This window comes from Myxine glutinosa, chromosome 11 (assembly GCF_964187855.1).
Source record: "Myxine glutinosa chromosome 11, kmMyxGlut1.1, whole genome shotgun sequence".
NCBI lineage: Eukaryota > Metazoa > Chordata > Myxini > Myxiniformes > Myxinidae > Myxine > Myxine glutinosa.
The window spans coordinates 123807747-123821749 of record NC_136271.1 but is presented as its reverse complement, the minus strand read 5'-3'; the positions used below and the strand labels follow the sequence as shown (position 1 = coordinate 123821749).

The window sequence follows — 14003 nt, the reverse complement described above, 5'->3', positions numbered from 1 at the left end:
ACATAAATAATTATTAAAAACAAATGTAAAACATGATTGCTCATACCTTTATGGTATTCTGCCAGCCCCCTCAAATATTTACCCAAGCCATTTTGTAACTTTTGTTGTACATTCGTGTGCAGCTTGTAGCTGCTGGTTGCATCATTTCTGAAAAGCAGCTGTGCCCCCCCCCCCCCCCATTACAAGTAAGCTGGTAGTCATTTCGCCGACCTCGGAAGGATGACAGGCTGAGTCAACGCACCTGGTATTCAACAGTCTGGCAGGGGCTCGAAGTGAGGACTTCGCTTAAAGAGCAATTTCGAGGTACGCACTAACCTGTGTAACATGCCAAGGTAAAATTGGGGAAACTTTGATATGTTTTCTCCGTTTATGATTGGCCGTGCTCATACGGAGCACACACACCATGTGGGACAGGAGGAGGGGTCGCCGCGACGTTCGCAAATGAAACCGACGGGTAAAAACAATCACGTGATCACCCCAGGCTGATCAAAGGCTTCAGCACTCATTCCGCTCGGTTCATTCGTCCCCGTGCTGAGGACGCCATGCGTCGCGCGCGCCGCTCCACGTGCCTCGTCCTGGTCGCCTGCGCGCTGCTGTGCCCCCTCGCTGATGTCCTCTCCTGCCCTGCCTCGTGCTCTTGTGATTCCGCCACGCGCAACGTGCTCTGCAAAAGGAGCGGCCGCACGCACCTGAGGTTCTGGTCTCTGCCACCCAACACCAATCATCTGTAAGTACACCCAGCTATGTGCAGCCTGTGATGCTGGTTGCATCATTTTTCTGTTGGTGCTTCTGCCGCTGATGCGATGCCTCTCCATAACCAGTTATCTGGTTAAACCAAGTTATACCTATGTTGCCTACCTCGGTAAGAGTCAACCCCACCTGGCTTTAATTCAATGGGATTCGAACTCAGGACCTTAGCATCCCAAGCCCACCACCCTAACCATTAGTCCAACACCAGGTATATTGGATGAATGAATCATGTGCAGATCTTGTACATATTTGGATTCATGTGTAAAGTCCAACTTTACACATGAACACCTTAACCCTTCAGTAGTGGGGCCTCGGAGGTAAATATACCGTACACCAAGGTGTGTGTTTAACATGTATAATCACATATCGATATGTATGTGTGTAATATGTCACGAATAATATGCATGTCGTGACAGACAAACCACGATCGCAAGTCGCTCCAGAACTTCCCGCAGGACCCCAAGCCCAGAGTCGTGTTACCGTGCGCAATAGCCCGAGTGTGAGCAGGTATCGTGCCGAGGCTCATGCAATATACTGTTACGCAACCGTGATTAACACCACAGTTACGGATGGCCGATTGCGAGACTTTACACTCCCGAGGCGAAAACTCAATGGCGGATTCAAACTCAACACAAAGTTAAACGCGCGGAAGGGCAGACACAGCAAGCTCCGCAGCCCTATCTATTAAAATGAAACACCCAGGAAAACTGCGTTCAGATATATACAGAAAATAATATAAGGATTTATTATTTATAAGTAAAGACAGTGAAAAAGCCCGCGCCGGTAATCTATCTATAATTCCAGTAATCTCTGTGTGTGTGTCTGTGTGTATGTCTGTGTGTCTGTGTGTTTGTCTGTGACCGCTGTTTCTCGACAACCACGGGTCCGATATACTTGAAACTTGCCAGGTATATTGCTGGGGACCCGAGGATGTGCCTTTTCAAGGTTTCATATTAATCGGAGAAGTAGTTACCGAGCTATTTTTTTTTTTTTTTTTTTTTTTTTTTTGTATACAAGATCGAGGCTCGTGAAAGAGCGAACATTAATCACACAGAAAGACAAACAGACACATAAAACAAATAACATCGGGAGCGGTAGAGCGGTAGACTATGGCGATTTATTTACCAAACTCCGCAAGCCGTTCGCTTTGGACCAAACCATTTCATGTAAATAGAGGGGTGGGGGGGGGGGGGGGGGGGGGATTGTCACCGTACTCGCAAGCCGTTCGCTTTGGACCAAACCATTTCATGTAAATAGAGGGGGGGGATTGTCACCGTACTCGCAAGCCGTTCGCTTTGGCTTTGCGAATGGACCAAACCATTTCATGTAAATAGAGGGGGGGGGGGATTGTCACCGTACTCGCAAGCCGTTCGCTTTGGACCAAACCATTTCATGTAAATAGAGGGGGGGGGGGGGGGATTGTCACCGTACTCGCAAGCCGTTCGCTTTGGACCAAACCATTTCATGTAAATAGAGGGGGGGGATTGTCACCGTACTCGCAAGCCGTTCGCTTTGGCTTTGCGAATGGACCAAACCATTTCATGTAAATAGAGGGGGGGGATATAATTTTAGATATATATATAGTACGGGCATGCCCTAGTACTAATAACTCGAATAAGCCTAAATTGGGATCCCACACACAACAGATATCAAACACGATACGAGGGAGGTGAATACGAAAATAACACGTCTTTTGGTTTTATGCAAAGTGTATTCGCGGGTACGGCCTTATCTCGTCCTTGTCGTCTTGGTGACCGCCGTCCAACACCCGGCTCCTTTCGTCCCGCGGCACGCCTCACTCCAAGTTCCACGGCCCCGCGGCCCTCTCCGTCCGCCTCCAAGCGCCACCAGGCCTCGTCGGTTCAACGGTCCACCCACACCACGAGCTCCTTTGCTCCAACGGTCCAACGCAGGGCTGCACAAAGCAAACGAACTCCACTTGACTCGACTCGACTCTCTTCGGGAGTGCTGGCAGCCAAGTCCAACTGTTCAGTGCCAACTGCCAACTCCAACGAACTCTCCCTAAAAATGGCGTCCGACCGTCGAATCTATCTCTCGCCGTTTTTGCCACATTCGCGCACTCCTCAGCCAATAATAGCCTCCCAACTCGCCGGCTCGCCCAGGTCACGCCCTCTGCGGCATCGCTCCACGCTCCCATCCCCGACCCCGCGGTCCTTGTCTTATAACACGTGCCAGGCGAGGTTTGTAGGCCTTGGAGGTGTAAACGGTGGCGGCCAATTGTGGCGGTGTTTTTTGTTGGCCTGGTTTCCCGTCCATTTGTTCCGAAGTCATTGTCAGGGAAAGGAATTATTTAATGTTGCGCTAAGGACCTAACTAATGTTTATGTGGTTTGCAGTGCCATAATGGACAAAGGTTTGACTACTAGGTGAAACTCACAGGGGCGTTACCTTTAATCCCTCACTATTTAACACTCGAACCTCCAGGTAGATCCACAATCATACATCTTCCCCCGACAAACGCCTAAACATCAAGAACTTATTACATGTAGAGTCCCTGTCACGACAGCCGAATACCTACCTATTCAGATCTACCTAGCTCTAGATGTTGCTCTACCAAATTCATAACACAGCCCCCCCCCTGGAACCGTAGCTCCTGCAAGGTTCACCGCAGGCGCTACCATTCCAGCCTTAACACTTACTGTCACACACTTAATTAACCTATGAAATAAATCAGGAAGGGCTGTGGGAAGTGAGTCGGACTACCTACCTACACTTCCTTAACATGCTGAACCCCTTAACCATCATGCAAGTATGTACATTTTCTTCGTTGTTCCTGTGGAGGGAGGAAACAAACAACACACAACACTAACTTAACCACAAAACTTAACCATCTTTCCAAAACTCAAAACTCTAACCTTTGTACATACCCCGGTCTACAGACCGCGTCCCCCGGTGGATGCCACAAGACACAACCTTACCTGCGGGGCCATCCCCAATGCATCCCCCTAAATTTCCACGGGCCCTGTCCAGATGTTACAGGTGAGTGACACGGCTCGGTGGATTTCGCCCACATTCATGCAACACAGACCCCTTAACCACTCATTCTCATTCCATAGGTCATCAAGGCATTTCAAAAATCAACAAAGCACTTATTTCAATACACACCCTGCAGGACCATGGCATTGATGTCATTCACGTGTGTGTGCATTCCTCAACTAGGCAGCGGGGAGGTACCGCACAAAAAGATGGTGGGGGCGCATCAGGCTGTGGTGCCCGCAGTCCCAAAAACAAGTCAACCGACTTACAAGTTCATTGCCCCCCCCCCCCTTACCTCTTGGCCCCGTGACAGCCCAACAGCCCCTTTCCGCCGTTACCTCGCCGGTGAGGGTCTCCACACACACCAGGCTCCTTTGCCTCCTGCTTTCGCGCAGCAACACGGGTCACCGGGGGACTTCCTCACCCCACGGCGCCCAACCAGACCCTCCACCGACGAGCTCCAATTTCCAGTTACCACCGGCTGCCAGGGGTAATTGCCGCAGAGGGGGGCCCGCAGGCATCGCTCCTCAGAGCTTGCTCTGTACCTGCGGACACACACACCTTCCCCACCCACAAGACCCCAAAACACACTTCCTCCCCCGCTGCCATTCAATTCTCCACACAACTCAGCACAATTCAGTACAATTCTTGGTGTAAAAGGTGTTACAAGGCTTGCCATGGCCTGCCACATGTGAAATCCCCCAGTTCACATTTAAACCATCACACATTTCCAAAAGCACATTTCCAAAAGCACAAGTATCGCCCCTCATTATCTCCAATAATCATCACTCACTCTCCAGGTTCCACTCTCACGACCACATCAAAACACCTAACCACAATACAAAAACATACGCCACCCACAAGACACTGTGGCTCCCATTCCATCCCCTCACCGGCCATGTCATCACTCTCACCCGCCTCCCAACTCCAATTTACATGTCCCCAATTTCCAAAGCAAGTCCTGAAGCCTGGGACAGTACTCCTCAAAACACTCACCTCAAGTGCAGGTAGTTGCAGGTTGGTCAGGTTCAAGAGTGTCATCCACCACACCTAATTTCCCCCTCACCCTTCCAATCCACTCCGGAGCCTCCCGACCCTTAGATTACCTGTGCCAATTTGTCCGCAATTCACTACTTCCACCAAAGGAGGGCGCTTCTCCACACACTTGCCAGCCGAGCATGGCCCCGTATGCTCGGCTCGTTCTAGTTTCCCGCACACTCTACCGCTATTGGCCCAGGCGGAGGTGGTGGTCCTCTGTCTGGCACCTGTGGACCTACTGGGGGCCCCCTCCTTTCTGGACTGCGAAGCCTGTCAGGAGGTGGGGGCCCATATGGTTGCCGACAATTCCTCTGACTGTGCCCTCTTCTCCCACATCTAAAACAAGTCCCCAAGAACGGACCCCTCTGGTAGCCAGGCGGAGCCCCCCTTTCTCCCGGCCCAGCCCGATAAAAATCAGGCCGTCCCGATGGCCAACCTGGACCACCCTGTCGTGACTCGCTCCCTGCAAATTGTCCCCCCATCAAATTTGTCAGCTGGCGGCTGATTCCCCTTAACATTCGCCCGATGTCATCCTCTGGCTTTTCCTGATCCCGCACCTCGGCCTGCCGTACCGTCACAGGTGCCCTCTCCGATGCGCGGTTCGACCTTCTCAAAAAGGTCAGTCTCGCCACGCATTCCGCTGCCCGGTGCACCGTGGGTGGGTCCTGTAACTCCACCAACGTCCGGACCTCAGGATCAGGGAGAGCCGCCATAAATTTTTCTATCGCCAGCTTGTCCCACGCCTGTGCTGGTAGGTCCCTGTATGCTATCCTCACAGATTGGTATATATCCTGGGCCAGCTCCTGCAACGTCTCATTAGGCTTTTGCCTGCGATGCAGCAGCTGTGCCCTGACCAGGTCGCACCTTGCGCCTGTCCCGTACCTGTTATTCAAGGCCTCACAAATGGCCTTGCTGGTCAATATTCCCTCTGGGACTACGTTTAACACGTCGGCGGCTGACCCCCGCAGTGTCGCCACCAGATTCCCCATGCGCTCCCGCTCTCCCCAACCATTGAGCTGAGACACGCACTCAAATTGTGTCAGGAAAGCCTCGAGGCTCCCTGATCCGTCAAAATGTACGAGGGGGATTGTTTTTCCAGAGACTCTATTCCCCGATTCCTCTCTGTCCAAATCCAGTCCGGGGCCAAAACACCCCCCCAACTGGGTATTCCGTTTCGGAGCCTCTGGTGTCCAAATGTGGCTCGTGGTGAGGGTCTCCTGGGTCACCTTAATCTGGTCCTGAAGATGTTTAACCGACCTACTCACCTCTTCCTTCAGGCTCTCTTGAACCCGGCCAACCTCCTTCTTGATGGTATTGTCCCAGATCTCCAGTCGCTCCTGCATAAAATCACTCACCCTTTCATTATCCATTAGTGGCCCCCACAGGCCTTTCTCAATTAACCCTTGCTCCTGCTCTTTTATGCGGGTTTCCAACCCCCTCACCTCCTCGGCCAATTTGCCCCCCTGTCGGTTGAGCAGTCCCCATTCCTCACTCTGCTGTAGCATTCTGGCATCCACCCGGCCCCGATAGCCTTCCAGGTCCCCATTTGCTTTATCAATTCGACCCTCCAACGCTTCCCCCCTCCGGACAGCCTGGGTCACGCCCTCCTCTATTTTTGACATTAATTCTGTCCGTATCGATTCACTTGCCACCCCTATGGCTTTTTCCATCTCCCCCCCCCCCTAGTTTCTACTTTATCCTCCAATTCCCCCAGTCTGCCCGTAATTTGGTTTTGCACACTCCCTTCTATGCCATCAATTCGTTTCCCCAGCTGTTGTGCCATTTCCCCAATTTTTCCTTCCAATTTTTCATTCCTCTCTTTCATTTGTTCATTCATTCGTTCATTCACTTTTCCCTCCAATCCCTCAATTTTGCTGTCCATCCCTTCGATCTGTTCTTTCAAACCCTCCTTCAATCTATCCATTTGCCCCTCCATGTTTTTTGTTTGGGCATTAATTCTATTCTCCAATTGCTCGTTCTGAGCATTCATTTCCCCTTTCAATCCATTAATTTGGTCACTCATGTCCTTCAGTCCTTCCCTCCATTCCTTCCCCTGCGACTCCATTTTATTTTCCAGCCCGTCAATTTTATCATTTAATTCCCGACTGGCTCGCTCACTCTGAGCATCCATTAATTCCTTTAAAAATTTCATTAAAGCCTGGTCGTCTCTAGGGGCCGTCCCACTTGTTCCCGACTCCCCGGTAGGGGAGGGGCATAAGTTGGTGCTCGGGACGAGGGAGGTTCCAAGGCTCACCTCTGCATCAAATTCCCCTATTTCCGGCTCACTCCCAACGCTGACGGAGGCCTCGCTACGCACCTCCATTTCGTCGACCTCCGACATCCGCTTTTCGGAAGGTCGTTCCCCGCGCGCGTATTTATTTCAATTCCAAAAACACAATTTAAATTTGACGAAGACGCGATATCGCGCTCCGTATGCCCAATTGATTACTAAATTTCTCCGCCCCCCTATAAAATTTTTGCATTCGAACGTCGGGCGCAATGTACGCCCGACCGTGTCGATGTCTCGCCGCGGACAAAAAAATTTGTCCGACGGGTTCGAATCCTACACTCCTGACACCACTTGTTACGCAACCGTGATTAACACCACAGTTACGGATGGCCGATTGCGAGACTTTACACTCCCGAGGCGAAAACTCAATGGCGGATTCAAACTCAACACAAAGTTAAACGCGCGGAAGGGCAGACACAGCAAGCTCCGCAGCCCTATCTATTAAAATGAAACACCCAGGAAAACTGCGTTCAGATATATACAGAAAATAATATAAGGATTTATTATTTATAAGTAAAGACAGTGAAAAAGCCCGCGCCGGTAATACTAATAACTCGAATAAGCCTAAATTGGGATCCCACACACAACAGATATCAAACACGATACGAGGGAGGTGAATACGAAAATAACACTTCTTTTGGTTTTATGCAAAGTGTATTCGCGGGTACGGCCTTATCTCGTCCTTGTCGTCTTGGTGACCGCCGTCCAACACCCGGCTCCTTTCGTCCCGCGGCACGCCTCACTCCAAGTTCCACGGCCCCGCGGCCCTCTCCGTCCGCCTCCAAGCGCCACCAGGCCTCGTCGGTTCAACGGCCCACCCACACCACGAGCTCCTTTGCTCCAACGGTCCAACGCAGGGCTGCACAAAGCAAACGAACTCCACTTGACTCGACTCGACTCTCTTCGGGAGTGCTGGCAGCCAAGTCCAACTGTTCAGTGCCAACTGCCAACTCCAACGAACTCTCCCTAAAAATGGCGTCCGACCGTCGAATCTATCTCTCGCCGTTTTTGCCACATTCGCGCACTCCTCAGCCAATAATAGCCTCCCAACTCGCCGGCTCGCCCAGGTCACGCCCTCTGCGGCATCGCTCCACGCTCCCATCCCCGACCCCGCGGTCCTTGTCTTATAACACGTGCCAGGCGAGGTTTGTAGGCCTTGGAGGTGTAAACGGTGGCGGCCAATTGTGGCGGTGTTTTTTGTTGGCCTGGTTTCCCGTCCATTTGTTCCGAAGTCATTGTCAGGGAAAGGAATTATTTAATGTTGCGCTAAGGACCTAACTAATGTTTATGTGGTTTGCAGTGCCATAATGGACAAAGGTTTGACTACTAGGTGAAACTCACAGGGGCGTTACCTTTAATCCCTCACTATTTAACACTCGAACCTCCAGGTAGATCCACAATCATACATCTTCCCCCGACAAACGCCTAAACATCAAGAACTTATTACATGTAGAGTCCCTGTCACGACAGCCGAATAACCTACCTATTCAGATCTACCTAGCTCTAGATGTTGCTCTACCAAATTCATAACAATACCTTAATCGGTCTGCCAAGCGGAATCAACGTTGCATAACTGTGTCTGAGATCTTAGATACCCAATTAGCGCTGGTCTAATACCTCGGAAGTCCATCAGAACATACAGAATGAATCAAGACAGTTTATTGAGGGAATGGCTTTTAGCGACAGTAATGAAAAAAAAAGTACTGTATTTACAATGAGAGAAAACAATCAAGTCACGGAACATATATCTTATTATAATGGAGCAAAAGTATATGGCTATGCATGTATATTTGTCACCAAAACGTCATCTTCTTCGAATAAATGTAAAAACGAAAAACACGGTCTGTGAAGCCGTGAGACGGTTAAGCCGGTTGCATCCTGTCTATTAATTATGTACATTTATTAATTACATACGGTTGGAATATACTTTTCGATACTTTGGACTGCTGAGACCCCTTGGACCTTTGAAGATCCTCCAAGACCCTTAAGACCACCAAGATCCCTAAAGACCCAAAAGACCCCAAATACCCTTAAATACCTAAAATAACCGGAAGACACAAAACAACCCGAAGACCCAAAACACCCACAAGACCCCAATCAAAAGAAAGACACTTAAAGACCCCGAAGGCCCAAAATACCATGAAGATCCTGAAGATCCTGAAGACCAAGACAACCCCAAAGACCCAAAAGACCCCAAACACCAAAAATACCCCAAAGGACCAAAAAGACCCCGACCACCCAAATACCTAAAATATCACAAACACCAAAAAGACCTTGAAGACCCAAACTACCCAAAGACCCCGAACACCCAAAAGACCATAAAGACCCAGAGGACCTAAAAGACTCAAAAGACCCTGAGAAGCCCAAAGACTCATAAGATGCTTTAGACCGATTAGACCAGCTCGGACCCTTCACTATTTAGAGCCTGAGACCACTTGGACCTTTGTAGATATGCAAATATATTAAAAATAAATAATAGCACCAACAACAACAACATGCATTTTAAGGCCATTTTCCCTGCTAGTGCGGGGGTTAGCCTTGCGGTCCCCATGACAATCTTCTCCATCTTTCCCTATTTTCTGCATCTCTCCTTGTTAACCCCCTTGCCCGCATTTTTTCTTCCACCATCTTTAGCCAAGTCTTTCTCGGTCTTCCCCGTCCTCTACTTCCTTCTACATTCATTTCCATCACTCTTCTCAACCAGTCACTTTCATCCTTCCTCAACACATGACCAAACCATCTCAACCTGTTCCTCTTCACAGCATCCATCACAGGCTCTATTCCCATCATCTTTCGCTATTCATCATTTGTCTTCCTCTCTCTCTCAACAATACTCCGCACATCCACCGAACCATTCGCATTTCCACCCTTTCTAACCTTCGTTGCTGCTCTACGTTCATTACCCATGTCTCGCTCCCATAAATCATAACATTTCTCACACATGCAGCATACACCTTTCCCTTCAGCTTCAACGACACTCCCCTCCTCATCAGCACGCCACTCAGTTCCCGAAACTTCTTCCATGCACATCTCACTCTAGCAACCGTTGCCGAGTCTGATCCACCTTCTCCAGTCAGCATGTTTCTGAGGTAGCAAAATGTTTTCACACCTTCCAGCTTCACGCCGTCTCCAAGATCCAACTCAACATTTCCTCCATCTGCAGCTCCCTCTGTGCACACCTTACATTTGAATGTAGCTGCCACACTGGTTAATGACCCTCTCAGACCACTACATTTTTGATGAACCCACTCAGCGCAATTGTACATTGAATGGAGTTCACTCCGACACCCTACCTGCACACAGCACGGGGCCACTTCCCTGTCCATAAATCAGGTCAAGGATATCGTTATTGTTGTCGCAAGTTACCAATAAATGGTACCAATAACCAATGGTACCAATAACCAAGGTACCAATAATAGCACCAATAAATAAAAATAAAAAGTTTCACAAAAATGTTTGTATTATGATTGGTGTAAATTATGACAACATAGCAACTCCCATACAGTCGTTATCCTCAGTTAATACAAGCCCGTGCCTCTGTAGCGACATGTGGTGAGGTGAGCAACGCGAGCCGATCCACGCTGGTGTAATTAATAGACATATTCAGGTTTCAATAGCATGTAATTAATAGACATATTCAGGTTTCAATAGCATGTAATTAAAAGATGTACTCATGTTTCAATAGCATGTAATCAATAGATGTACTCATGTTTCAATAGCATGTAATTGATCGACGTATTCATGTTTCAATAGCATATAATTAATAGACGTATTCATGTTTAAATAGCATGTAATTGAGAGACGTATTCATGTTTCAATAGCATGTAATTAATAGACCTATTCAGGTTTCAATAGCATGTAATTAATAGACACATTCAGGTTTCAATAGCATGTAATTAATAAATGTATTCATGTCTCAATAGCATGTAATTAATAGATGTACTCATGTTTCAATAGCATGTAATTAATAGATGTATTCATGTTTCAATAGCATGTAATCAATAGATGTACTCATGTTTCAATAGCATGTAATCAATAGAAGCGAAAATCAGGGGTAAGCATTCACCTGTGTACGTGTGCCGAACGTGTCTGCATTTTAAAAATTCATTTTCTCGGCAACCGTTGGGTCCGATTAACAGGAACTTTTACCATAGGGGCGCCTCGGTCTGTATAATTTTTTTATTCATAATTATGATGTCATAGGTCACGTGGTACGGGCGCCATCTTGGAAAAATTTACACCTCTATATCTTCCAAACCACGAAATGGAAAAACTTGAAACATGGCTCATTGTCAAGTACTCCCCATGGGGAATAAGATATGTTGATGGTGATGTCATCGGTGCCTGAATTATGACGTCATAATTCGACAAGTACAACACTTGATCTGATCTGTATGAATAAAATAAAGATTCCCCTGCAACTGTGAGACCGATGGACACGAAATTTTCAGAATATGTGCGGCGCCTCCTGTATAATTTTTTGTGATAATTATAACGTCATAGGTAACGTGGTACAGACGCCATCTTGGAAAAAATCGAAAAAGGTTGCACCTCTATATCTCCAAAACCGTCCATGGAAAAAAATTGAAACATGGCTCATTGTCAAGCACTCCCCTTGGGGAATAAGATGTGTTAATGATGATGTCATTGGTGCCTTCGTTATGACGTCATAATTCGACAAATCCAACACTTATCCATCCGATCATTATTAATTTTTTTCAGCAACTGTTGGTCTGATGGACACGAAATTTTCACCATCGGAGCGCCTCCTCCTTTAAAATATTTTAATGATAATCATGACGTCATAGGTCATGTGGTACAGGCACCTTCTTGGAAAAACTGAAAAATGTTGCACCTCTATATCTCCAAAACCGCTGTTTGGAAAAAATTGAAACATGGCTCATTGCAAAGAACTCCATATGGGAAATAGGTGTTGTTAACGATGACGTCATTGGTGCCATAATTATGACGTCATCATTCGACAGGGACAACGCTTAGTCTGATCAGTTTGAAATGTATTGAGCGTGATCTATGAAACAATTATATGAGAGAATATCAATTTATGATGTAATCGCTCACGTGGTCTGGCAGCCATATTGGATAAAAGAAAAAAAAAATATTCAAAAACAGAAGAGTTGGCTCACAACAAGTTGACTGCGCAGGGTAAGTTGTAGCGGTTACCGGAAGCATGGCACAATTACCTTGCACCGGCCGATGACGCAACCGGCGAGCGGTCACTTGTCCGGACTCGCCCGGGCGTGTCCAGACTTGCCTTTCCCGGGCGAACACTTGTCTTGCAGACTACGCCCCGTTGAGAGGCGTGGCTTACCTATTTGCATACCACGCCCCGCCTGAGAGGCGTGGCTTTTTGTGTGTTGAGTTTGCCTTATAAATTGCCGCCCGTTCGATGGGCTGATTCAGTGCTTTTGAGTTCTTTCGTATTGAGCTAAAATAAATAGCTCGGTGAAACTTCGTTCCTGTGTCGTCCATTTTGCCTGGCGTTATCGTGCGAGCACAGCTCCCACAATTGGTGACCCCTTTCTAAGAACACGGCGATGGAGTCAGCTGTAGCTTTGAAGCTCCCGGGCTTTTGGGAGTCGCACGCGGCCGTTTGGTTTGCTCAAGCGGATTCTCAATTCGCCCTGCGGAAAATTACGGAGGACATGACGCGCTAACACCATGTGGTCTCCGCGCTCAACGCCTCCACCGCTGCCCGGGTCCTGAGCTTCCTACAGCACCCGCCGAACGACTACAAATACGGCATGCTCAAAGGCCTACTCCTCGGTGCATTTGGACTCACGGTGACCGAACGCACGCGACAACGACTCGACCTCCCGGAGCTGGGCGAGGCCCGTCCATCCGAACGCATGGACCACATGCTTGCTCTACTCGGCGACCACAGCCCAGATTTCCTCTTCCGCGAGCTGTTCCTCCGGCGGTTACCCGGGCAGGTACGGTTAGCTTTGGCTAACTCGCCCATCACGGACCCTCGCGCCCTCGCCAAGGAGGCCGATAAATTTTTCTCGGCTAGGCGACACGTCGGAGCGGCCGCCTGGAACCCTGGGCCGACCGAGGCAATGCCCGCCCCACGACCTGCGCCACCACCGGCCGAGTCCGCGCCACTGACGGCAGCGTCCGCCGCGACGCCCCGTCGACCGAACCCGACACGACCGCCGGAGCCTCCACCTGAGCGGACCATGTGCTATTACCACGCCAGGATCGGGCAGAAGGCCAGAACGTGCCGCCAACCGTGCACTTTTGGCTGGTCAGGAAATGACCAGGCCAGCGCTCGCTGCCTGCCATGCGCGTCGGCCATTCAGGCAGCCTTCTGTTTATCACCGACACAGAGTCCGGGCGGCGTTTTTTGTGTGACACCAGCGCTCAGCTGAGCGTGATACCCGCCTCGGTGCAGGACAATCAGGCCGCGCTGTGCGGCCCCGCCTTGGTCGCCGCAAATGGCTCCTCCATCCGCACCTTCCGTTCGCGCAGTGTCGCATTCTGCTTTGGGGGCCAGCGCATCAGGTGGGACTTCATCACGGCGAACGTGCCCATGGCCTTGCTGGGTGCAGATTTTCTTTGCGCGCATGGGCTTTTGGTCGACGTCAAATGGCGTCGGCTCATCAACGCGGAGACCTTCAGCTCACTCGCTTGCTCATTGAGCGGCTCCGCTCCGACCAAGCTAGCCTGCGCGCTCCCGGCCATGGACGATTTCACCCGCCTACTCGCCGAGTTTCCCGCCCTCATGCAGCTGACGTTTTCGGCCGTTGCCGTCAAGCACGGCGTCGAACACCACATCCCGACCACAGGTCCACCGGTCTACGCCAGGGCTCGCCGCCTTGACCCGGCCAAACTTGCCGTGGCGAAGGCGGAATTCGACGCGCTGGAGCGATTGGGCATTGTGCGGCACTCGAATAGCGCATGGGCCTCGC

General features: G+C 49.6%; 1 protein-coding gene across 1 annotated transcript in view; it reads left to right on the top strand.

The window, feature by feature from the left end:
• The first annotated feature begins 503 nt into the window (after positions 1–503).
• LOC137414879 (thyrotropin receptor-like) overlaps positions 504–14003 on the top strand; it is a 126297-nt gene continuing 112797 nt past the window's right edge. The window contains exon 1 of the mRNA XM_068100428.2: positions 504–727. Within this exon, the coding sequence (XP_067956529.1) occupies positions 543–727 (185 nt within the window). The 5' untranslated portion in view covers positions 504–542. The remainder of the gene's footprint in view (positions 728–14003) is intronic.